Below are 25919 nucleotides of genomic sequence, written 5' to 3' on the forward strand. Positions count from 1 at the left end.
AAATGGTATTAACAATGCACTAAGGCAGAGGTTTTTAACTGTGGTTTATGAGTTCCATTTGGGTGGAATGGCTGTAGCATAGTCAAATACATCTGTACTCAGAACTGTACTTATTTCGCTTGATGTGATGATGGAGGACTGTGTGCGAGTCAGCTGGCTCGATGGATATGTCAATCACCAACCTGGCACCCAGAAATCTCCATGTAGTCGCAATTGGACCCGCACCAATAGCAAAACACACATTAAGGGAGACCTCTGTGGTATGTTCCAAAAGAAATGAATAGGAAAACAGACATTTTGGTAGCGGTGATAGGAGGAAGAAAGCTGCCTAGTTATCAAGATGATAAAAGCAGCAAAAGTTGGTCAACAAGATACTACATTGCTATATTGTATATAATTAGTTCAAAACATGTTTTTATAATTACTTTTAAAATGTTGAAATAATGTTTAAGAAAATCAGCATATTTTATTCAAGTATACAAAAAAATATATGTAAAGTTGTATTTTAGGGACGATTATGTTATTAGGGGAAATATTTAAACAATATTGATTAGAATCCAGAGAATATTTTAACCATGAAAAATGCCTAGAAGGCATTTTGACTACTTTCGACATTTTCCTCCATTTCAAAAGAGTGGTTTGCTCTATAGCATGGTAGCCTTCTGACAGAGAAGCAGGAGCCCACAGCCATATTGGTTGCATGTGCTCAGTTGTGCAATTCTTTGCATTCTGACTGTTGTGTGTTGCTCTGATGCATATCTGACTTAGAATCATAGAATCATAGAGTTGGAAGAGACCACAAGGGCCATCGAGTCCAACCCCCTGTTCTCAGAAAAAGAGATGTGTACAGATTATGTTGACCAGATGGTAGATATTTGGCTTTTACTTAAAGGGATGGAATCCTTCTAAACCCTTTCAGCAACTGAATATATGTATGATGTGAAAAATATGATTTAAGGAGGAAAAAGTGCTCCTCTAGTTTCAGATATAACAAAGGTGGATAACAAAGCCCATTTGGAAAGTATGCTAGCTAAGGTGACAATACAATTCAGATTCACTGGTATTGCTTGATAGTTGGAAGTTCTGATATTCTCTCTCCTTAGAACAAGGTCCTATACCTAGAAGCTGATGTGCTTATTTCAGCAAGCAGTACAGTAGTAAGATGCTAGAATGATTATGTGTAGAATGCTGGCAGTTATTCTTGGCTGTCATAATCTTTTAGAAAGCTAATGCGCATCAGGCATGCAACTGGTATGTTTTCCAGTGCAGTTGCCAGTCATGTTGAGACCCAAGCTTGAAGTGGACAAGAATGTTGTATCTTTGCAGGGCAGAAACTGTTGGCAGAATAAATGTTCCAAAACAATTGCCGTCAGCATTCCGAAGCAAAAATCAGCAAAGATTCCTGGGCAAAAAGATGTGACGATTCTGCCAATTTTATATATTTATTTAACAAAATTTCTATACTGCTTGATTGTAATTAGAACCTCTAAGTGATTTACAAACAACAACAACAACAAACATTAAAATTGGCAATAAAATATTTATTTAGAACTAAACACCTGAACTATTGGCTGTTGACATACACCTTGTGGCACGAAGTACTTTCTTAACATTAATCTTGGAATTAGGTAATTATTGTCCACAAGGGATCCACAAATCGTGACTTGGCTAAGGAGCCAGCCATTATTTGTAGCTACTTCTACACCCCTCCCTTGAGTACTCCAGTATGTGCTGAGGGCATGGGACAGAGGCATGGTCATACCTAATTTGTGTGGAGTTCAGGAAATATAAGAAACAGCTTCTCATCCTGCTTTTGCAAGAGGCTCCTTCTGTTTCTTACCCTGTTCAGAAACTGCAGTAGAAATGAGATCTCCATGATAGGGATCTGTGTCATACCAGATGCTTTATTTGTCAGAGTGTTGGGTGCCCTTAGCTCTGTCGAACTGCTGAGTTTTACTCCTGTTACTGGAATGCCTTCGCTAAGGAGGTACACTAACATCATAACTACTGCCTGGTTTTATTGTATATTTTGGTGTGCTACAATATAAATACATCATTATTTATAGTTTTTTCTTCAATGGAATCATTTGGGTGAGTTGTGCATATAATGCTCTACATAAACTAAATAAATTAGGGCAGTATCTGATGAAGTAACTTAATTAAGACAATATCTTCTGGCTGTGCCAAAGAACTCCCCTCTCCTTTCCATGCACCTAAATCGGTTCTGGGAGGAGGGCGATTTGAGGAGAGTAGTGGGAAGTTCTGTTGAGCAACCAGATGTCATTGTGCTAATGGAACTACTTTGTTTGATACTGCCTTCAGTGACCCAAATAAGGTAGAGATTTTTTTCTAAAGGGTAATCTGCAGTTATATATAATTGCATGTATATATAAAGTGGGTGTTGAATGCCCCGTATTGCCTGTACAATCACTAAAAGTAAGCTCTCATTGAGACTACTTCCCTAGATGAGCTGTAGTGGCTTTTAATTAGGGATAAAAGCACTGTCCACTGATCCAGGGGTGAAAGTAGGCTTTACTTCTCTTGGGTCGAAGACCCAGTTTGGCAACTCCCCATACAAACACACACAGGCTGGGAGCCTCAATGATGCCCCTCTGGAAACTTCACCTGAGGCAAAAAACCTGACTAGCACCCCCCCCCCCCGCTAGGCTCTGCACTGATCTACCCCCTTTCTTCCTCTGCTCACAGCCCTCCTTCCCAGCTGCACCAGGTTTATTCTCTGTGCTGACAAGAACATTTGGACACCGGGTGTAAGCTGTGGTTGGTATGTAAGGCTGGGCAAAGTAGCCACAATTGTATTGCTGTGCCCTTTAAGGCAGGCCTTCTTTCCAACAGTGCCTGGCCATTTTCCTTGTTTGCGCGCTTGAGCTACTTTGAATTGTAAAGTCTGCTTGGAACCCTATCTTTGCCTTCTGCAAGCAAAGTGTTAACTTGTAACAACAAACGTACAGTATTGAAGTAAGCTATTCAACTTTGGGGGGCCCAAGCTGAAAGGTGGATTAGTTTTAAAGAGGTTGTTATATCACTGTTTAAAAAAGAGATCTAAGTGGAGTTATTTTCTCTTAAGTCACACACATTTTAATGGGGAAGATTTCTGTGCCTACACAAGGGCAGATTTGAGAATATTCTAGGGGGCTTTGGCAAGGAGATAATGCTCACATTCATTCCCCTGCAAGGAGTAACATTTCACCTTGTTTGCATGCCTCAAGAGTTAGGGTTAGCAGAGTATCTTCTCACTCTGTACTACTAGTCATAGTGCCAACTGCAGTTCAAAGGCTACAGCTGGATCTGTTGCCCATTGTTGCCTTGTGTGGGCTGCATTCCATTGCTTCCCTCCTGGATTTTAAAACCTGAATAAAGGGCCTGTCCTTGTATGGAAAGATATTATTAATGCTAAATGAGACTCCTTGGAGAAGGTAATGAAAACTAAATTGATGATTCATTCCAAATTTTAATCCAAGCCAGGAATGTGTTCAGGGGTTTGTAGCGTTCTTTCTCCTTTTGAGGTTGGATTTTACAATTCTGTTGAGTTACTCTGTGAACCCAGCTCAGGAGAACTTCATTGGTATTTTGATTTGGGAGGCAGGCAGCATGGAATACCCTCCTCTTGGTCTCATGCAAATCTCCTCTCCTTGTGGTTGGTGTTTAGGAGCATTATTATCCAGGGTTGTTGGAGGCTAAAAACTTGCCATTTGTACAATAATACAAAATCATGTAACAGATGATAAATGGACGTCTTTGGGTATCTGTTTTTTGTGATAGTTTATAATGTATAGTTGAGCAAAATGAATGAAAATTGCCAGAACTTAGTGATCTATGTAATAAAAAAAATGTTACAGTGCATTATCTGAATCAGAAAAGTGGATTGTCTGGATCAGAAACATATATTATCTCTGTTAAAGTAAATAAGTTGCTGTTTGGCATGAATATTGAAGACTGCTTTTATGAAAAAAACATGGATTTATATGAAACAGAACATAGTAAAAAGGAAAATTGAGTCAGTTATAAGAGTTGAGTTGATTGTTAAGGGTCAAATTCTAACCGTTCCGTAGAAATGAAACTCATTGTGCTTCTTACTGGAAAAATCTGAACAGGAACCAGCAAGGAGCTTGTGTCCTGCTTATATTTCCTTCCTAGACAATCTTTGTAATACTTTCCATATAGGTTTTGTTCCATTACTCTTGCACTACCCAATATTAGTCTTTAGTGTCTCAGAAATTTTATATAGTTTGGAGCAGGGATGCAAAGGGAGATGTGTGATAGTGCTCATGTACACACCAAAAGCTGGTTTGTGATTTGGCAGGGCACAGTTGGTGCTCTTCAGATGCTTGTCCAAAGCCTTAAAAACCATGTAAAATTTGGTGAATGCAATTGGTTGGCATACATTGCCATAATTGTGATGGAAAGTTAGTATCTATGGAATTTCTTACAAATGCCAAAGTTTTGATTTAGTCTTTTACTGATATCCTGTGTAATTGCTAGACTCTTTCAGTGCTTTTGGACTCTTATCTCTGGTACTGAGGTAATACAACCTTTTCTTTCTATCATAGATTTGAGGCATACCAACATCATTTTTAGCATTCCTGGTATTTTGGTAGCAAAATATAGGGACATTTGTTTGTTTTCTTAAGACATCTTTTTTCTTTCTTTTTAGAATCTGTCTATGACCTTCTCCCAAAGGAGCTGCAGTTACCACCTTCCAGAGAACTCTCTGTAGCATCCATGAGTCAAACAAGTGGTGGTGAGGCAGGTTCGCCCCCTCCGGGTGTAGTTGCTGCTGGTAAGTACTCCACTTGAGTAAAATTAAGGACCTAATGCATATTAATATTGTTGTCAGCATGAGCAGTGCTGGAAAAGTTTGCAGTCTTAAAAAAAACCCACAAGACTAACTTAGACTTAGAAGTAGGGGAAATTTTATTGCACATTTCCTCTTTTGCCACTATGGTGGTGCTGGACTCCTCAGATATATTATATTTTGATGTAGTAGTTGCCAGTTTAGAACTAAATGGGAGTGTTTGAATGGGCCAGAGAATCCTGCCTTGCAAACCAGGACAGAAATGAAATCTGCAGCAGTGTTCTGGGTTTGTGGCTTCTACTTTCATTTCCCCACCACCACATGCCTTGATGAAACCATGAATGATTCAGCTACATGACTTTCTGTTTGGTCCTGAAAGTGTTTAGATGATGTGTGAAGGGATAGTTGATACCTGCTAAACGTAGGTATGTTTGAATCCAGTTACCAAAATATCTTTTAAACTTAAGTTATCACCCACTCAGCCTTATACAGTTTGTTCTTTTAAAATAAAAGTCCTTGTGCTGGATCATTTTCTTCTGTTTAGGGGAATGACGACTGTTTTTGTTATGAAGGGGCAAACCTGAATTGGCAGTTGGCATTCAAATTCTTGTTCATCTGGAATGCCTCCAACTTTATAATACCCTAATGGGTGTGCTGCTCCACGGTTTTCCTCTCATGGGCCGAGATTGCTTGACTGACCATGTAATATTTGTAATAGAACATCATGTGTCTGTCCTAGTCTAGCCTTCTCCATAAGGCTATTTTTTGTCAGAGCATAGCTGGACTAAGCAATGTGTTCAGTGCATTATTCAGTTTTAGATAGGAGTGCCTTCTCTAGTATGTTCAACACTGAAAATGAGCCTCTTGGTTTGGTAGTACAAGGCTTAAGTCTAGGGTAAAACTTTACAGCACTGCTCAATGCTGATATATTTGAATACTTTCCCTAATGAAATCTGTGGATTTAATTGTGTATTGGGGAGATTGGTAATTAGATCCAAGACTACTTTAGTTAACAAATCATCCAGTGTAGCTTCATTCTGCACTTCAGAAGCTAATTCAGTCAAAAGAGAACAACAGTTGCAAGATATTTTGAAAACTGCTAGCACTTTAAATCCACAGAAATACTTTACTGTTGATTTTCATATTTTGAGATCATTTTCAAGCATCTGATATAGTTGATGAGAAGAACTATGTGTCTGTTACTTCTAGGCATTAGTTGTCTGACAGTCAATCCACTTCCTTTCAAAAACTGAACCTATGGGAGTTCATATTAACAAAAACTAAAGAAAACTAGCATATTCCACAATATGGTATTTATATAGGGGACCATATTAATTGAATAAGAATACTTTTTCAATATTCTTTCTATCTCTTTGCTAATAGTATTAAATGTTTAATTGATTAAATGTTCCTCTGACTTAAAAAACTTAAAAACTTAAATCCAAATAATTACAATTACTGTGGTCAGCATCCTACAGTTTGTTCCGAAGGGGTGGTTCACACTTAAGTTTTCATCATAGAGACTGCCCCTAGATTTGTAGTTTTAAAGTTTTAAGTGAGTGCACTTAGACCAAAATTTTAAAAAACAGTTATTTATATTGCAGCAGTGCTGAATGTAGATACAGTAGGCTCCAAATCCAGATAATTTATAGAGAGGACAATCAAATTGCTGTAAAGGCTAACTCAGAAATTGCAGCCTTAACATGCTGGGAAGAGAATCAGTCAAGATAAGCAGAGATGGATACTGAAGAGAGACAGAGACAAAATAGCGGTGATAACAATATGAAGTTTGCCAAGATTTGAATTCACATGGTGCATACCCTCTTAACATTTCTCCTGTGAAAATAGGAATGCTCCATTCCATAATGATAATTTTACTATTTATACCCCACACATCTTACTGGGTTGCCCCAGCCACTCCAGGCAGCTTTCAATATATATATAATTATAATAAAACATAAAACATTTAAAAAAATCTTCCCTGTACAGGATTGCCTTCAGATGGCTCAGGAGTCAAGCAACTCCATACCCTACAACATTTCTCCAATGAAAATAGGGGTGTCCTAAGGAAAAGTGGGACATTTTGGGATCAAATCAGAAACCGGGACAGCTTCTTTAAATCAGGGACGTCCCTGGAAAATAGGGACACTTGGAAGGTCTGCATGGTGGGTTTGCAGTTCGGCCACCCCCAATCATTAAAAATATATTGAAGGAAACTACCTTGTGTGCAGGTAGGAGCAATATTAATCAAGCATGTCTGGAATATTGGAAGTGAGAGTTCTGCTACTTCGGGATATTGAAGAAACTGAGGAGAAAGCCCTTAGAGGAGTAAAACCTTCAGCAAATACATGAACGCTTACAAGAAATCTTGTTGAATAGGTCACTCAGCTTAAAGCCCACAGACCCTGCTGGTATGATAGTGTATCTCTTCTTTCTCAGTGTGGGAAAAGCAGCATGTATCTGCCATTTGGGATTGACGCAGTACCATAGACCCAAAGAGGATCCTTCTCCTCCGACATGGATAAGCTGAAGTCCCAGCTGAAACTTTGGGCCAGAGCATTCATGTGACTCTGCTCCTTTTCTACAGGCAAGGCAAAAGGAACAAAAAGAATATATTGTAGTCATTGGCTAGTAGTTGAGTTTTAGGAAGACCTAGCATTGGGAAATTCTGGAATTCTAGAAAGCATTTATCATGGAGGGGCTAATTCTTCCCAGGAGTTCTTCCCATATCAGAGTGTGGGCCACACACTCCTTCTTTGAAGATGCAGGTTGACTTGGCTTTTACAGCTGAGTGTACTAAGCTTCCCCAAAACTGGATGCAGAGGTCATTCTGCTTGACCCTGAACCATGCCAGAGTTCTTTAAGATGTTACTTGTAGATGAAAAGGGGGACATAAATCAGCCACCACATTAACATTCAGGGTATTGTGCTCTCTGTACAGAACTGTTGTGCCTGGCCTTCTCTTCTGTAGAAATAATCATAGAATTGTAGAGTTGGAAGGGACCACAAGGGTCACCTAATCCAATCTCCTGCAGTGGAGGAATCTTTTGCCCAACGTGGAGCTTGAACCCACAACCCTAAGATTAGGAGTCTCGTGCTCTACCGACTGAACCATCCCAATTTTCAAAGAGCAATCTAGCTAGGGACTTTGGGAAGATGGGAGTTATGGCTGTGGGATTGTGGAGGGTTTTATGAGATTGAAATCACTTATAAAATGGGACAAAGCATCACTTTCACTCATTCTAGTCCTTCCATCAGGCAGACAAGGATAGCTTCCAATCGGCCACATTGTCAAGTGGCTGGAAGGGGAAGGTGACCTTGGACAATCTAGAACTGCAGGAGCCCATTTTATGTCCGAAAAACAAAACTCCTTATTGTTTTGTGCAAATCTGTTGTATCTACTCTTATTTATCCTGAAGGGGCAGTTTTGTGCTTTTTTATAATCAGTAAGAATCCAAAAGCAACTCTTTTTAAAGCTGGTTGCAGTTTCTTCATGAAGACCGAAGCAAATATTCTGTGTTTGGGCTACATGTAGAGCTCCCTCTCCTTTATTTAAGCTTTCTGACACAGTTGCCATTACTGGTGCCAATGACTAGATTAAGAGGAGAGAGCTGGTAAAAAATATTTTCCTCATTTAAGACTTTACTTCATTTGTTCTCTGCTTCCCTAGCCACAGGGTGACACAGTATCTGGCTGCAAATCAGATTGCCCCAGGTTTTTCTTTCAGTGCTTTGATCTGAGGTTCTGGGACACATAAGCAGGTTACATAAAGATTTTCTGCAGTTAACTTCAGATTTCTGGAGGAACAGGATTGGCTGATTTAAGGTATGAGGGCCTGCAGGAACAGACTGCTAGTTCTGCTATTAGTGTTTGGCTTCCAATTTTTAAATCAGTCTAAACCATTTTAAAACTGAGTCTTGCTAATTGGTCTTTTAAGAGCACATTTGATTATTTTAACATAAAAGGTGTGTTTCATATTCATCAATCCAAACATGAGGTGGTTTCTTTGTAAATTAACCAGCTATGAATTCTTAATTTTAACATAGTTCTCAGCTTATTTCTGAACTTTCATGATGAACTATATATAGTTAAGCTGGGAAGAGTTGTCTATCTTTTGAAGGCAGATACATCTTGATAAAAACTATGTGTGTGTGGAGAGAGAGTGAGAGAGAGCTTATCCTTTCTGTGCAGCCAGTTTATTTCTAAGTGTCTCTTGCCAGAAGGTGCAAACAGGTGTTTCTTAGCAGGATACAAGCATTTAATGTGAAATGCTGTGTTTGCTAAGTAGGAAGAAGCAGTGCTTCAGGAATGGGTCTGAGAAATGACCTGTCTCAAATCTGTCGCTTTTTCACTCCAACACATATCTGCCAACCTCCCTTTCACAGTTTGATATTAAACTTTATAGCATCACAACAAATGTCTTAAAACAGGGGTAAGCAGGGGGCTAGTCCACTGTCCCTCAGCCCTCGTGGGGGGCCAGACTGTATTTTGAAAAAAATATATGAATGAATTCCTGTGCCCCACAAATAACCTAGAGATGCATTTTAAATAAAGGTACACAGTCTATTCACGTAAAAACACGCTGATTCCTGGACTGTCCACTGGTTGGATTTAGAAGGTGGGATCCGGATCCGGCCCTTGGGTCTTAGTTTGCCTACCTCTGTCTTAAAAACACCATGCAAATCTCTCTTCAATGAGGGGCCATGACTTTCAGAAGGTGGAGAAAGGTCAAGTGCCTTGTTTTTAATCATTTTGATTTGCTTGAAGGCAAAAAAAAAGTGCAACAATAAGTGCTCCTTTAGTTTATTTTTACCATTGGTGTAGCCTAAGTCGGTACCATTCCCCCCCCCCCCCGCAAGGAACGCACTTTTAAACTAGCAATATTAGCTCCTGTCATATTAGGAGCAAGTAGTTGCTCAGAAACTTGAGTATAAAAACACATCTTAGGTCATTTTGACTATATTTGTCCATAATAGCAAAGGGTTCATTTGTCTTCTGTAGCTTCTCTTTATAAAGCCTTGATTTTATACTTTCTCTTTTGACATGGTTAATGTGACATGAGGCTTAATTTGCATGATAATGTGCATTATACCTCAGAGTACAATATAATTCTGACAAAGTTTCAAATTCACATAGTTTAAAAACTGGCAAGATTCTACATGTCAATGGAAAGAGGAGGAGATAAATCACATTTTTTTAAGATAGTGATTTATGTTGTGTGTGTATTTGGCAAAAAGGGGACTAGAAGGGATTCTTATCTGTCTTCTAAAGGCAGGTTATGTTGTTTGACATTGTGCTGCTTGATCAATAGTTTTAGACACACACTGGCACACATATGGCTCCAGAGAGGCATAGCAGAGTTCATTGTCCAGTTAGCTTTATGAGACTTCGGTGGCTGCTTTAGGGATGGTTTCCTCATCTGCCTGAATTGCTGTGCAATTTAAGCTTAGCAATGTTCTTCACAATACACTGCACAAGGACCCTTGCTACATACATTATACCTGCTTTCTTCTTTGCACTAAATCCAGTAAAAGTAAATAGGTTGTTTGCCAGTGCCTACCTCTTTTTATCCTGTTAAAACTCTCTTCTCTTCTTCTCATAGAATTTCAGAATTGTAGAGTTGGAAGGGACCACAAGGGTCATCTGGTCCAACCTGCTGCAATGCTGGAATCTTTTGCCTAACGTGGGGCTCAAACCCATGACCCTGAGATCAAGAGTCTCACGCTTTACTGAGGTTTTTTCTTGACCGATCAGTTATATTTGCTCTTGAACAAAACACATTTGTTTTAGTAGGTTAGATTTGGGGTGAGTTTGTTAGCTGTCAGTCTATGTTTCCACTGAGCAGTAGTTGTAGGGTTTTGCTTATGCTTATGGTAAGAACACTTGTGAGATTATCACGTGCCTCTTACCAGCTTCATAGATTGATGACTAGTGTGAAAAATTTACCCAACTAATTATCGCATATTGTAAAGATTGGACCAGAAAGGACAGTCATTTCCTTTTTGGAGAAATGTTAAGTTTATTGATCAAGACAATGCAGCATTTCCTTGTTCTGGAGAGGAATACCGGGCAGGGACAAATAGGTATGAGGGCTCTGAATTCATGCTTGCTGGTTGATTGCATCTGATTGTCGCTCTTGAGTGGCAGACCACCTAGTCTGAATTGGTGAACATGAATCACCCAACAAAAGTTCCAGGTAAGAAATAACCACTTGTGCATCTGTAAATATGAGTGTCAAATTATGGATTTCCCGTCTGTCAAAGCAGACTGAATCCTGTTTTTAATTGTGTTAAATAATACTTGTTTTGGCATGTGAATGTAATGGGGAATTTAAAATTGTTTGGGGGTTTAATGTAAGTAACCAACCTACTTTGAATCTGCCTTGAACTTTTAAAGTAAATTGGATTGCTTTTATGATATTTGCTGGGATGCTAGCTGTTTTCTCTATTAATACACTTAACTTGCATTCTAGCTCCGCCATTCAGAGACAGGCATCGTGTGGTGGGTTGTGTGACAGTGTCTGTCAATAGTGAAGACAAATAGTACCAGAGACACTTAACCCATCCAATCTCACCCAGGGTATAGGTCGGTCTTGTTTTCAGACTTCTTCATAAGTCTTTCCTTTCTTTTTCTTTTTGTTTTGTTATAAATAGTGGATTGACTGAAGTTAAACTCTTAATAAAGTTTTTGATTTTACATCAATAAATGAAGCTGAAGAAAAGTAAGCAGCCAAAGTTGACACAGAAGGTGTCGGAAGCAGGTTTGCAGCCACTTTGTCCCGGTTCATACTTCTGCCTTTGACAACACAAGGGCTCGTGTCCTTCTGTCTTTACTCCAAAACTGTCGCTCTGAATTCACTGGTCCTGCAAAATTAACCCACAGAAAGATTTGAGCAATATTGGAAGTGGAGACTGCCAAGAATAGAAAATGCAAGGTTCATAAATGACACTTGTGTAGGGATAGGCTCTGGGGATTGAGTCTATCAAAATGCCAAGGGTTCACCCTGTGTTGTTGAATGCTTATTGTTTTCATTCTGTTTTCTGAACAGCAAATAGCATGGCAAGTGTGCCAATTTCTGGAAAGCTGTGAGTTCTTCCACCAGCTGCTTGTGCATAATAGTGGTTCATATACAGGTGGCATCCCAAGCCTTAGCTTTTGATCTCTCATGTTCTCCACTTTGGAAGGTGACTTTGCCTTGCAGGGTAGCTTGCCTGTTAGTTTTCTCATCACTTGAACTGATGTTTGGTCTTCTTGAAAAGCCTTGTAGCCCTGAAGGGCTTATGTTAAGAGAAATAACTTAGGGCAAGAAATGGCTTCCTTTAAGCTCTGCCTAAAGATAGCAAATCTCTCTGAAACTAGCAGTGAGCTGATGGAGGACAGAGAATTTTTAAAGGGCTTAAAATCTTAGAGTCTTAGTCTCCCAAGGTTGTATAAAGCTATTGTAGCTTTAGCTAATAACCCAAGCTGCCCATAACCTCTTTGATTCTCATCTCCTAAATCTTATTCTGAGGAGAGGAGAGGCTTTAAAAAACTGCCTCACTGCCATAAAAACAAAATGCTTATTTAGGTTAAAAGCTACTAGTACCTGGAAAGCAAAGGGTCTTTGCAAACTGACATGAGCTGTCACTTGTAGCACAGAGCAGGGGTGGCCATTACTTTGCAATGCACTGCACAGGCTTGCTTTGAGTCCTTTTGTTTCTAAGACAGAACTGAAGCAGATGCCAATAAGGGTGCAGGAGCTTGTTGTTCTTTCTTGAACTACATATTTTATTTCATCTTTGACTATTGATGGTATTGGAGCTCAAAGGGCTTTTAACTTCCAGTGTGATCTCTCCTGTTTGGATCTTGGATGAGCTAATTATAAAATGACTTGCACAGATAACTGTGTATTGTAGTTTTTGTTGCCATGCCTCTGGAGACTGTCATAAAACATTCTTGGCATGTGATTGTAATTCTAAAATGGCTTTAAAATGTAACTGAAACTGAACCTTGTTAGACTGTAATCTTGTATTTAACAAAATGCAGTAAAAATATCCAACCCTCCCCAAACATTGAGTTTGTGCTTATTGAGCTGTGTCTCTTGGGTCCTAGTGAGTAAATTCTATTCAAGAAGTAAGAGGAAAATGCTTAAAGTGGGAGGATTGTGTTTCTGGGTTAAGGTTGCAAAGTGGGAATATGAGGGGTTACTTTCTGGTGACCACCTTCCTAGAGAAAGCCAATCTCCTTATGTCTTGGACTTGGCTAACTCCTAATGGCTGGCACTCTTATTGCCATGATTTGGGCTCAGTTGAAAGGACATTTTGTTAATAATAAAAAGGGTTTGAGACTGCTTTAGTATGGAGTGATCAGTCAAGGGATTGCCATTACTTTTTCAGATTGAATTTAACACTGCATCCAAATTATGTATACACTACCTGAAAAAATAGCATTTATCTCACTGATGTGTAATGCATCAATCATTTCCTGAGCCTTTTCAGCTACAAAAGTAAAGAGGTCCGCCTGCCTAACTTCAAATGCAATAGTAGGATGTTGGGCCTGGGTTATATTATTAATATTGGTATAAGGACATATAATTAGTTCTTTTTCATTGGTGTGACTAAACTTGCCTATTTTTTAAGCTTTAAAGCTTCACGTTTATAACTTGGCACAGCTGTGATTAAGTAAACCAAACAATTATTTGGTTGCAGTCCACATGACTGATTCACAGGGGTAGCAAAAAAATAGGGTCCTGGTAGTCTGTGTTTTTCAAATTATCTGCAAAACTATACTAATTGGAGAATTTCCTTTTAAGGAAGTTACTATTTATTTAACACAGGTTTCAAGCTTTAACTTGGTGCTAATATTTTGCTTGATAAAATTAGCATACCTTGGCTTTCTTGGTAGGATTTTATTTTATGTGAATTCCCTCTTCAGTCTGCTAATCCTGCCTGGCATAACTACCCCAGTGTGGACTGATGTGAAAGTTCCAAACTCTTCCATTTTAGATAGGAACATGGTTACTTTTCTATCCACACTATTCACAGATCAGCATAATGGGCTGGTGCCAAACACACAGCTTAAGTGTGTAAACTCTCTGCACCTTAAATCAAAGATGAAGCAGCCTCTGTACTAACGCCTGACCCTTGTATGATCATCTTTGTTTGGGGAAGAATCCAGAGATGGTCATATTCTGCATGGAGTTTCCTTTCGGGGTGGGGTGCTACTAGAGAGGGGGAAAGGATTGTCTGCAGCAATGCAAGTTTAGAGCATTCTTCCTGCATGTTTTACAGTGCATGCAGTATGCTAGCCGCATTTTTGCATTTCTAGGTGGGTGACTATTTAAAAGCAAATGGAAGTTAGTGCTATTTTAACAAAAGCTAGGTAAAAAAATAATGTCCCATAGCAAACTTTTCAACTCAAAGTGGCTGCAAATCAGCAATTATATATAGTCACTGAAATTAGCAAACTTTACATCTTTCTAAGGAAAGCATTGCATTAATGCATGATACAAAAAGGACTTGGAAAATGTTTTGGTTTTTTTTAAAAAATTAAAATGCAGTTCTGAGTGACTGAAACTTCCAATTTCAGCCACTGCATTTGCCAAGGAACAAGCTGGAAAATGGAACTGGTATCTGTCAGTGGCTCCAGATTATTCCAGAGACTGGCTAGAGATGGGATGGGGGTAGTTCTAAGGGAAGAGTGCACTGTTACCTGACTGATAGGTTCACATTTGAAACCTTCATAACTAAAACTAAACAGATTGATCTGTTTTGCTTTTAGTCTATATTTCTTGGGCTTCTTAATGCAATACTAACATTTTCACTAGGTCAGTATGTCAGTTTATGTTTTTTCTGTACCTTAAGTATATTATTGCATATTGAATGCATTTAAAAGAAAAGGAACCTGCAACAATCTTAATTCCTTTTTCTGACCCTTTCAGTTTAAACACAGAAATTCTGTTCATTGAGTCATCAGAAGCCACCTTCCTTTTTATAGTTAACATAAGTTTTACCAATCTTATTTGCTCCCTTCAGCAGGTAGTGCTATCAACTTAATACAGCTATTTTTTAAGCTAATTATTCTGGAATAGGGAGATGTCTTAAGCTGGTGGGTAATTTTTTTATTTAGTAGCATTCTCAGATATATGCAGAGAGTTGCAGCCCACAATCTCCTTAGCTCAGAGCAATCACTTTGACTTCAGGACACTGTTGAGGAGTGAAGGCTTTGTGGGCAGTTAAATATATTTTATCTATGCATTCTTCTTGCCTAACCTGCTTTTAAGAAGCCCTAGTCGCAAACAGATATCTAATTCTTAGGCCAGCACCTACCCTGGTAGTTATTTAGCCATCGACCCTAATAATGTTCCTTTTGCTGAGACATGGGCTGCTACTTATGCCATCAGTAATGCTGGGTGGCTTTAATTCGTTTTATATTTTTATGGACTTGAAGTAACACATAAGGAGGTGACTTGATCATGCCTCTTCCATTTTCTTACCAGCATGCTCTGATTTCAAATCTCAGCTGAATAATTTTTTTAAAGCCATAAATGGTGATTGGTACCAGTTCCATTTTGTTGCGGTTAAGTTATTTTTGTCTTTCATTTCTCATTTAATAGTTAATATCTGGAATAATGAGCAGCTCTCTTCTCATTTATTTTCTCATATTTTTATTCCAGGATTTGCCTCTGAAGCAGGGAGTGTCTGCATTAAAAATGACCTGTAGTTCTCTGCTTCATAGGTTAGAAACTTATTTTAATACTTTGTGGCTAAGCACAGTCCCACCTTTTTCAAAAATTTCAGATGCTGGTTGATTGGCATGAAATGTGGCCTAAAAGCACTGACACATGTCTTGCATTGGGGTTCCTATCATTTTAGATAAAATGGCTTAAACTCAAAGTCCAGCTGAGGCAATAAAAGCGCCCTTGTTTGCTTACAGCCTTTTTATGACTTAAAGAAAATTTAAAGAAAAAAGTCTGATTGCCACATGCACAAAAATGGAAGTATCATTTGGACACTTTTCAGAATACTTCTGTGTTGCTTAAGCCTTATATCACTTGAAGTGTTTAAATTCAAAAACAAGCCAAATTCCAAAACATTCATTTGGGGGAAAAATCAGTTCACTAATCACATTACTTCAAAGGGACTGCTATAGCCAGCACAGTTGGGATCATGTACCCTGTATTTACTTCTGAATTGTACACCGCAGATGCTTCTTCAGCTCCCTCCTCTTCCTCCATGGGCGGTGCTTGCAGCTCCTTTACCACCTCTTCCAGTCCCACCATTTACTCTACCTCAGTCACTGACAGCAAAGCTATGCAAGTGGAGAGCTGCTCCTCAGCCATGGGGGTAAGTAACCGAGGGGTAAGTGACAAGCAGTTAACCAATAACACAGCCCAGCAGCAGCAACAACAGTCCACACCGAAGAGGCACACAGTCCTGTACATCACACCACCACCGGAGGACTTGCTGGACAACAGCCGGATGTCCTGCCAGGATGAGGGGTGCGGATTGGAATCTGAGCAGAGCTGCAGTATGTGGATGGAGGATTCCCCCTCCAACTTCAGTAACATGAGCACCAGTTCCTACAATGATAACACTGAGGTGCCACGTAAATCACGTAAACGAAATCCAAAGCAGAGACCGGGGATCAAACGGCGAGATTGTGAAGAGTCAACCATGGATATCTTTGATGCTGACAGTGCCAAAGCGCCTCATTATGTCCTTTCTCAGCTCAGCACGGACAGCAAAAGCAACTCGAAAGCAGGAAATGGGTTGGTATCTGCCTTTAAGTTCTATCAACATATGTTTAAAAAACAAGCTAAAAGCATTACCTTAACTTTTCCCTAGTGTTCAGCTCAGGTTCACACTGAGAAATACAGGAGAGGTGATAATCTGGAACTAAGTTCAATGGTTTCTTATGCTAAAATGCAAGGTTTACATATGAATATATATTCTAGTCTGATTTAGCAACTATTGAACTAATCTGTCCTGGAATTGTTGTCTAGCTCTTCCCTGTGGAAACTGATTAGTGAATAGGAAGCTTTTCAATAAAAGCATGTTAAAAATGTAGTCCCTGAAGCTGAGATCGGCTCCTCCATGTCTTCCTCAACAGTACCATACAAAGCTATTTATAAGGGATCTGCACTTCGCCTACTTCTGTTTCACTCTCTCCATCAATTAAAGACAGCTGATTTTGATCTTATTATATTAACACTTACTAAAATGTTAAAATATGCTGAACCAAATTTGTGTTCCATGTCACTTCAGTTATGTATTTGATTTTTCAGAAATAAATCTCTAATCCTGTTTTGCTGTGTGCTTCTCGGTTGTGTGTGTGTGTGTGTGTGTGTGTGTGTGTGTTGCTATTGTTGTCTGTAGTCATGCCTGGGTGGTGGTTTCTCATCTTTTCCACTTCACACTTTTCACTTAACTGCATCTCGATTTAGAAATAGTGGCTTGGATCCAAAGGTCTTGCTGCATGAGCAGAATACAATTCCACTCATAAGGTTGTATGTGTCACTGTTTCTCTCCATCTGCAACCTCAGTGTCAGTTTAAAACAGGCTACAGAAGGATAGGGTATCTTCAGAGTAGAGAGGTGAGTGCGGTTGCCTGAAGAATATCTCTCTCTCTCTCTCTCTCTCTCTCTCTCTCTCTCTCTCTCACACACACACACACACACACACACACACACTGCTCATACAGGGGAATATTGGGATCCAAGTGATTGCCCACTGGTTTCCAGTAATGTTTATTTTTGTAGCTCATAATAAAACAGTGGGCTTATTTTATTTTCTGTATGTGTTTGTGGTATGTTCACAAAACTATCCTTAGGTTGGTGAATATTGTGCAGATAGGAAATACCTTCCCATCTGTAGGAAAATCACCTTCAATTTGTGTACACTTTGTTGTTCCAGTTCCATACTTAAAATATAACTTTGTAAAGGTAGATCATAATAAACTCTACAGAGTATATTTTATGTTGCCACTGCAGCATTGTTATAATTTGGTATCCTTTGCAACAAAGCAGAGAGTTTTCCTCGGACAAAGGTGATTAAAAACTCAGAGGACAGACATAAAGTAAAATGTTTTATGCTTGTCTTGCAAATTTCAAAATTGGCAAGCATTGCCAGAATTTCTTCAAACTAAAATAGATACAGGGAAGGTTTTATTAAAGTGGTGAGTTCTTCAAATAAGTAAGTTCGGTTTCTTGAGATTAAAAGTGTAATCCTATGTGTGTCTACTTGGAAGTAAGCCCTATTGGGTTTGTTTTTGGCTTACTGATTGTGGCTTGTTGGAGTGAAACAAACCATGCTCCCTGCTTTGGAAGCAGTGCAAAGTGAGGAGGAATTGGTGTTTGTTTCCTTGGCCCATAAGCAGAGAGAAGCTAAACAGGCCTTTTTAGGTGTGATCATGGTCAACCATTAACCATGGTTTACTCTGTTGCACAAGCAGGGCTGGTGACTTACTCAAGTATTACTCATTGAGCTTCATGGCTAAGCAGAGGTTTGAACCTAGACAGGTTTGAACCTCAGTATAGTTTTCTTTCAATAGGGTGGTACATGGAAGAGTAGTGCAGCTAGCCAGTAGCATTTATAGTAGTAATGATAATATAACAGAAATTATTGTTGTTAATTTATTATTATTCAAGACACATCCTGAAGGTCCCAGGCCTAAGAGAGGTTAGGCTGGCCTCAACTAGAGCCAGGGCTTTCTCGGCTGCGGCTCCAATCTGGTGGAACGCTCTGTCACAAGAGACTAGGGCCCTGCGGGACCTGACATCTTTCCGCAGGGCCTGCAAGACAGAGTTGTTCCACCAGGCCTTTGGTCAGGGCGCAGCCTGACTCCCTCCTCTGGCAACCTGCACAGAATTTGCTTAACGGTTGCCATTAATTTGATTTTAATTAATTTTTATAATGAAATGTTTTTAGAATGTTGGATTATTTGATTGTTTGATTATTTGATTGTTGTTAGCCGCCCTGAGCCCGGCTTCGGCTGGAGAGGGCGGGATATAAATAAAATTTATTATTATTATTATTATTATTATTATTATTATTATTATTATTATATCTGGAGTCATCCTGAATAGCTCAGTGCAAATGTTGCCATCACAAAAGGCAAAGTACTACGATGAAAACAACTGTGTTTGACTACTAGAGGCATGGTTCTGGTTTTCATAAAACACCTGTCTAACCTACTGGACTTTATATTAACCAGTAGCACCTAAGTAAAGTGTGTATTCACATTTTAGATCCCTGGACATTGATGAGAAACGGGAAGAGAAGGAGTATTTAGCAGAGTGACACTGTGATGACCCCTTCAGCATATAGAATTTTGGAGAATTCATAGAAGGATCTTAAAATGCCACTGTCAGTTTCTCAAGGATGAGAAGGAGAAGTTCTAGTTGTGCAGTTGATTTATGAATACTGCTTATGAACGAGCAGATTTAGGTAGAAATTGTGAACACAGATTCTTGTTTACTGTGTTATAGGCCTGCCGTCATGTACTTGAAACTCTCATGAGATTTAAAATATTTATTTTATCCAGACCTGTCCTCAAATGCAAAAACCGATTAAACATCTTTTTAAAAATAGGTTTTCGTACAGCTGCTACTTTTGCTAGACCAGGGGTGGGCAACCTTTTTATACCTACCACTCACTAATGCATCTTTCTTGATGGTAAAATTTCCTTACTGCCCACCAGTGCTCGATGGAAGGAGGATTCAGCGTGTGCCGTAGAACCCCCTACCGCTCACCTAGTGGGCGGTAGGGACCAGGTTGACAACCCCTTAGCTAGACCATAGCTAAACATAGAATATATCTTACCTGCCAAGTGCCACTGAGAGAGTTTTTTCATGCTTAGATTCTATTTCATTTGTACATAAAGTTTGTTACGTAGCAGTCTTCCACACTGTGTGTGAAGCCTGGAGAGAAGTCCTAAAATAGGGTTGCCAGGATACCCCGAAAGTTGTTGAGTTGTGGGGTTTTTTTGGACAAACCCCAAAGTTGTTGAGCTTTTCTTTTTCACGAAAACACAAAAGAACCCATGATTTTTTGATTGAAGTAGAACACTTATCAGCATTAAACACATTTTTTTTCAGGGCCTTTTGGTAGCAGGAGCACAGTGGTGGATGCAGGTTTTATGGCATTCCAGACTAGTACAGCAGACATTTCAAGCAGTGTTTTCTATGAAGCTTTACTAACAAAGCTTAAAGTGCTAAAGTACTAAGTACTAAAAGATCCGTAGTGCTGGAAATAGCCATGAAACTCCTGTGTTGATTATGGCTGTTCTTGAATGATTTTCCATACTTTGTGGGCTGAGATACTGAGGTCCTGATGTAGACCTGTTCTACCTTTCACAATGCTGTATTGTGAGAACTGGCTTAGGGCTGCCCATGCCCCTGGTTTGATGTTATAGTGCACATGCTGGTGTTCCAGAAAGAAGACAAGTACTTTTTAGTTCACAGAGGACAAGCTTAAAATATACGTAGGCACTCAGATCTGCAGAGCACACAATTCATTCCCATTCTCCCTATGAGCCAGTGAGGACTTGTACAAACAGAAGCCCACATCAGGGATAGGACATGTTGAAACTGCATTCCTAAAAATCTTGAAGCTAGGGATGTCCGAAAGACAGTGCCCTTTGGGGGCCTTCTTCAAATTGGTTTCATTTATGGAACTGACCATTCAATGCAGTTTCTAAACAATGTTGCTGGTTAGAGGCTGAGCCGTGTTGCATGTATTACTTCATTAGAGCAGACTCAGCAGCTTAAAGAGATGGTTCTAAAAGAAATAAATCAGACTGATCCGTCACTATATAGTGTCTGTAAACTTGAACTGCTGCAAGGTCAGGAGCAAAGCAAGCCTTTCCTTTTACCACTGAAATATTTCTCTTCACCTTGGATGCTGTTCAAAATGGTTATAATTAGTGACGAAAACATGATGAACAGTTTTAAGATGCCTGCCATCTCATTCCATCTGACTAGATTTATACAGGTATTTTTGCCTAAATAGCAGTGTGCCTTTTTCTTACATTCTTACATAAAACAAAGATTAAAAGGGCTTAAGTTTCAGGCTATATGGTTTAGTTACTGAATTTCTGTTGTGAGTTCGGTACATGAAACCACACACCCCCTTCTACATTTCTTCCCAGTTTGCAGTCTTGCGTTGTGATTTTATATTGGTAGATTTAAGTACGGCCCAGATCTGTGTTCTTTTCTCTTCCCCCTCACCACCCCAGTTGTGCTTGTTTTTTAAAGAAAGCCTCTGGTAACTGAAACCACTGGTCTGCTTTAACTCTTTAGAACATCAGAAACCCCAAAAACAACTGGAGGCAAGAAGAGTCCTATGTTATGTGGTCAGTACCCTGGTAAAAGTGAAGGCAAGGAGCTGAAGATAATGGTGCAGCCAGAGACACAGCACAGAGCTCGCTACCTAACTGAGGGCAGTCGGGGCTCGGTGAAAGACAGAACACAACAAGGATTCCCCACCGTAAAGGTAGGCCAATTCAATTTTGGGGGTGGGCCAATTCAGGAGTGTGCTGCCATTTATGGTAAGCGAAAATCCAGTTCTTCACCTCCAGCCAAACCTGACTCTGGCCAAAAGACAAACATACTAGGTCCTCCATGGCATCATGGGTTTCCCTTCAGTGGCAAACTGTTGCCAGTGCCACGGTGTGTTTTTCAGTATTGATGTTGTCATTCTAAGTTGTAAATTGCACTAGTTTAGAATCTGTGTATATAGTTCCATATTTCTCAGGGATGTGGCTTTTGTGTTGTTTGGAGAGTAGAGGTCTGGATTTTTCTTAGTTTAGAACAGAGCAGCCTTTCTTGTTGAGTGGAGGATGTGTAAATATAGACCAATAGCTGCTCTCAGCAATTAACAGTTAAATGAATGCACAGAGCACTGTCTGTGGGGCTGTTCATCAGAAACTAGGCAAGCTGTGATGTAGTGCATCAGAAAAAAGGTGTGAGGAAGCCCTCAAAGACTGTGCTAAACTGAATGGGGCTCTGTACCTACAATGGCTTTCTAACTTTTAGCCTGGAGTATGGACAGACTTTTAGGACATCAGTGTTTAGCCCCACAGTGCACCAAGGAATTACAAAATGCTACTAATCCAGCTGGTGGGGAAATCATTGCTCTCTGTTTTGCTCATGTTGCCCTTGAATATTTGTGGGTGTTAAACTCTTAATAGAACAAAAAATAGCATGGATTATTTGGGGAGAGATATTTCAATCACTTAACTACATCACTTTCTGAGCAAATATAAAGTTTGAAAGATGTATCTTAATAGTGTACAGACTGAATTGCTTTTATATGTTTTTGTGCATGTACAGTTTCTGAAGAATTTATAATCTAGAAGTGTTTAGGACTGTTTTGTGATGGTGTTTCTGTATTTTATAACTACATGTTTAGAAAGTCTATTAATTTCTAATAGGTTTTTGAAAATGCCACTGTTTCTGAATGGATACATAATTAAATACAATAAACACACTGGAATAAAGATGAAAGGATTTCAGTTTGGGACTAAATTGCAGATTTGCTATTTATAAGCAAGGATTCTGATTCCTGCTTGATGGACTCAGGGAAGTATAACTGAGATATTGCATAATTAACTGGAATTAAATTGGTTTAACATAGCCTGCAACAACTGAAGAGTTGAGCTGTTATTTTGGAAAAGAGACGACTTTCAGTGCACCACTGGGTTTTAACACTAACTAGTGTTCTGATGTTCAAAATACCTTTACATTGTAATATTTGCAAATTATTTGCATTGCCTGTTGTAGTGTATTAACGCTTTCCTGCCTGTTTTATGGTTGTAGCTGGAAGGTCACAATGAGGCTGTGACGCTGCAGGTCTTTGTGGGGAATGACTCTGGTCGGGTGAAACCTCATGGATTCTATCAGGCCTGCAGGGTTACAGGACGAAACACCACACCCTGCAAAGAAGTTGACATAGAGGGTACCACCGTCATTGAGGTGGGCTTGGATCCAAACAACAACATGACCCTGGCGTAAGTCACTGTTTTTCATTGTACTATTTCTGGGTCTCTCAGTGATTCTGTAGCAGCATATTTCCTGCTTTGGATTACCTGACAATTTAAGGTCCCTTTCAGCTCTTTATGATTCTGTATCTACTCAGATCAGGCATTTTGAATTGCAATAAAAGGCAGTAAATCTGGGAACTACTTGAATACACTTAAATTATTTCCTATACATTGGTCCCAATCTAGAGCTCTTGGGATTCTGGTCTGCACAAAATGCATGTAAGCAGACACTTTTGTGTCAGAACGCTAATATGTACAGCATTTCAGTGCTTGTAACATCTCCTACTGCTGAAGTTAATGGGGCAGCCCCAGCTTGCCTAGAAATCTGTGAATGTGGAGGAGCCTTTCATGTACCAATACAGTGGTACCTCTGGTTACGAACTTAATTCATTCCGGAGGTCCATTCTTAACCTGAGGCACCACTTTAGCTAATGGAGCCTCCTGTTGCTGCTGCGCCGGTGGCGTGCAATTTCTGTTCTCATCCTGAGGTAAAGTTCTTAACCCGAGGTACTAATTCCAGGTTAGTGGAGTCTGTAACCCAAAGTGTTTGTAACCCAAGGTACCACTGTACATCTTAACAGTTGAATTGGACTACTTACCAGCATGTTGGATGCTAAAAGATAGGCAGTCTGCTCCCTCCTTTGCTTAGGCTGACACATTGTATACAATGAAAACTTTTAAGACGATGTATATAAATATAATGTTTATAAAGCATTTTAGATACGTGGAAATAAGATGAAGAGAATACAAGGCATATTATTCTGAACTCTTAGATCCTTCTTTTTAAAAACGACAACAAATAACTGATTGGCAAAAGTGACATTGTAGAGACTCTTCTGGAAAATGCAGCTCTCCCCACTTTTCAATGTCTTGTGGGGTGTTTTTCTTTTGACAGCTGTAAGACAAGGTAGGTGGAAGGCAGAACTAAAGTATGCCTCTCCAGTTAACACTGTGAAAGCTGCCAGTGAACTGGTGGCAAGGCTAGGTGAATGCATCAGCTGTGCTCTTGTCAAAATGCTCTTAACTGGGCTGCTATCTGAAACTAGCAGAGTTTTGTAAGATGAAGTGCTCTCACAGTGCTGGCTCAGTAGCGGTGACTCTGCTGATGAAATAAACAATGCTGTCTTTCAGTGAGCACAAAGCTCTTATAAACTATCTGCCATGTGGAGCTTTATGTGTGTGCACTAGGAAGTTTTGTATTGCTTGTGACTTGGCCAATCTCAGCTTCCATAATGGGATCTGTATTTTGACTCCCTCCTTAAAATGGATCAACTTTTTAATTTAAAAGCTATTGTGGTCTATTGATGGGATATAATAGTGTACTAAGATGAGACCAGATCATTCCTCACCTGTTGGTCCATGTAGCTGGTTTTGAGCTAGGCCTCATCTGTTGAATTGTCTGAAGTGGGAAGAATTGAGACCTATATTACATGATCCTTTTTGTGAAGACCAGTTAGTTAAAGATTTGCCATTTCCTGCTTTGATCATGGGTAGGGCTGAATGGGGGGGCAGTATCAATGAATAAACCTGCAGTTTAAACTCCATGTTTATTTTGACATAGCTGCTGTGGCCCATAGACTAGAGGCAGGTGACACAAAATTTTTGTCCAATTCGATTCACATGTCAGTGCAAAGCATTTTCCCCCTTTTTGCTTGGGCTTTTGGCCCTTAGTTTGAAGGATTTCTGGCCTCTTGTGGATGGGGGGCAGGATCTGGACCTGTCTTTTATTTGTATAGATGTGAGTTTTTTTATTGATGTGATTATTTTTATTGGTTTAGTATTTCTGTTCATGTTCACTTTGAGCCATTTTAATGAGTAAAGTGACTAATAAATATTATTAATAATAATGTCGGCGTCATAGTGTAGCTTGAATTTTTTCAAGTATCTGGTGAATAAGAAGTACAGCAGCTTTGTACTTCCCTCTACAGCATTTGAAATAAATTTTCTGTGGCCATCTTTCTCCTTACTGGGTGGGGGAGTTGGGTGGGGAAAATGCAGAATGGATATTCTGGGAACCAGAGAGAATAATTTGAATTGAAAAACTTTTTCGCTTCAATGATGAACTGATTTCTTAGTTCATTGTTTTCTCTGTTTGCTTTATGCAAGCGAGAGATGCAAAAGAGTCTCAGAATAGTGACTGGTTGCTCTAGTGATGAGCACTCAGCCAGCCAGCATAATTGGGTTGTCCAGATTCATTGCTCTTCCTTGTCTGCCACCAAATCTGATCTGTGAGCTACTGATGCCTCAGCTGAATCTGAAGTGCTACTGCCATCTTTTGCTTTTCTGTAAAGATGCTATTTTCCCCTCTGGTATATTTGAATGCATTAGCCAACTCTCTCTGAATATTTAGGATGAATGCATTTTATAACAAATGTTATGGGGAGGTAGCATTTAGGTGGTTATTTTAGTTTCTGAAAAAAGATATTTTGGAAGTATTTGGCCATAATACAAATTGCTTATTTTGGCCATTGCTGAGGATTCTTGGGTCATGGCTCTTGTTTTTATTTGTGCCAGTTGCATGACAAAGCTTAAAATTATTTCTATTTTCAAACTATTGTACCAAAGAAATTTGTGTATAGGTTTAAGAACCGACCTGCAGCTGTTCTTTGTTAGAGGCACATTGCATGGAAGCCAAATAAACTTTGCCTAAAGCAGCCTCTTTTGGATTTCACACTTCCGTAGTTAAGATTATTTTTTTAAAAAAATAAAAATGTATATCACCCTTCAGCCAAAGATTACAGGGCAGTTCGCAGCATAAAAATAGAAATTGAAAACACAAAATACATAATAAAAACAAAAACAAAAAACCAATATCCCCCTTCTCAGAAACACATTTAAAAGAACATTTTAGCTACATTGAATAATATGCAAAGTGATTGCTTGCCATCCTCTCAACACACCTAGTAGGCAAGCTGCTGTGCCCCCTTTTTATGGGAGAGGTGGAGAGAGACTGAAAATGAATTTCCCAAGGCCAGCACGTGACTGTTTGCCTTAGCAGAGGTATTAGCACACACCCCTCTCCAATTTAAGGATTGCTCTTTTGACAGTAGCTGTTGCTGCAGAGCTTGGAGGTGAGGGAGCTTTT

At 39.4% G+C, this 25919-nt stretch overlaps 1 protein-coding gene across 10 annotated transcripts in view; it reads left to right on the forward strand.

Moving 5' to 3' along the window:
- NFAT5 (nuclear factor of activated T cells 5) overlaps positions 1–25919 on the forward strand; it is a 64732-nt gene that overhangs the window by 21330 nt on the left and 17483 nt on the right. For 2 of the 10 annotated variants that reach the window (XM_082229275.1, XM_082229270.1), the window contains exons 2-5: positions 4673–4798; positions 15998–16562; positions 21093–21285; positions 22611–22801. In XM_082229275.1, the coding sequence (XP_082085401.1) occupies positions 4673–4798; positions 15998–16562; positions 21093–21285; positions 22611–22801 (1075 nt within the window). The other 8 variants (XM_082229273.1, XM_082229277.1, XM_082229274.1 and 5 more) reach the window with 8 other exon arrangements.

The sequence above is a fragment of the Podarcis vaucheri genome (genome assembly GCF_965113315.1).
Source record: "Podarcis vaucheri genome assembly, chromosome: 7".
Taxonomy (NCBI): Eukaryota; Metazoa; Chordata; class Lepidosauria; order Squamata; family Lacertidae; genus Podarcis; species Podarcis vaucheri.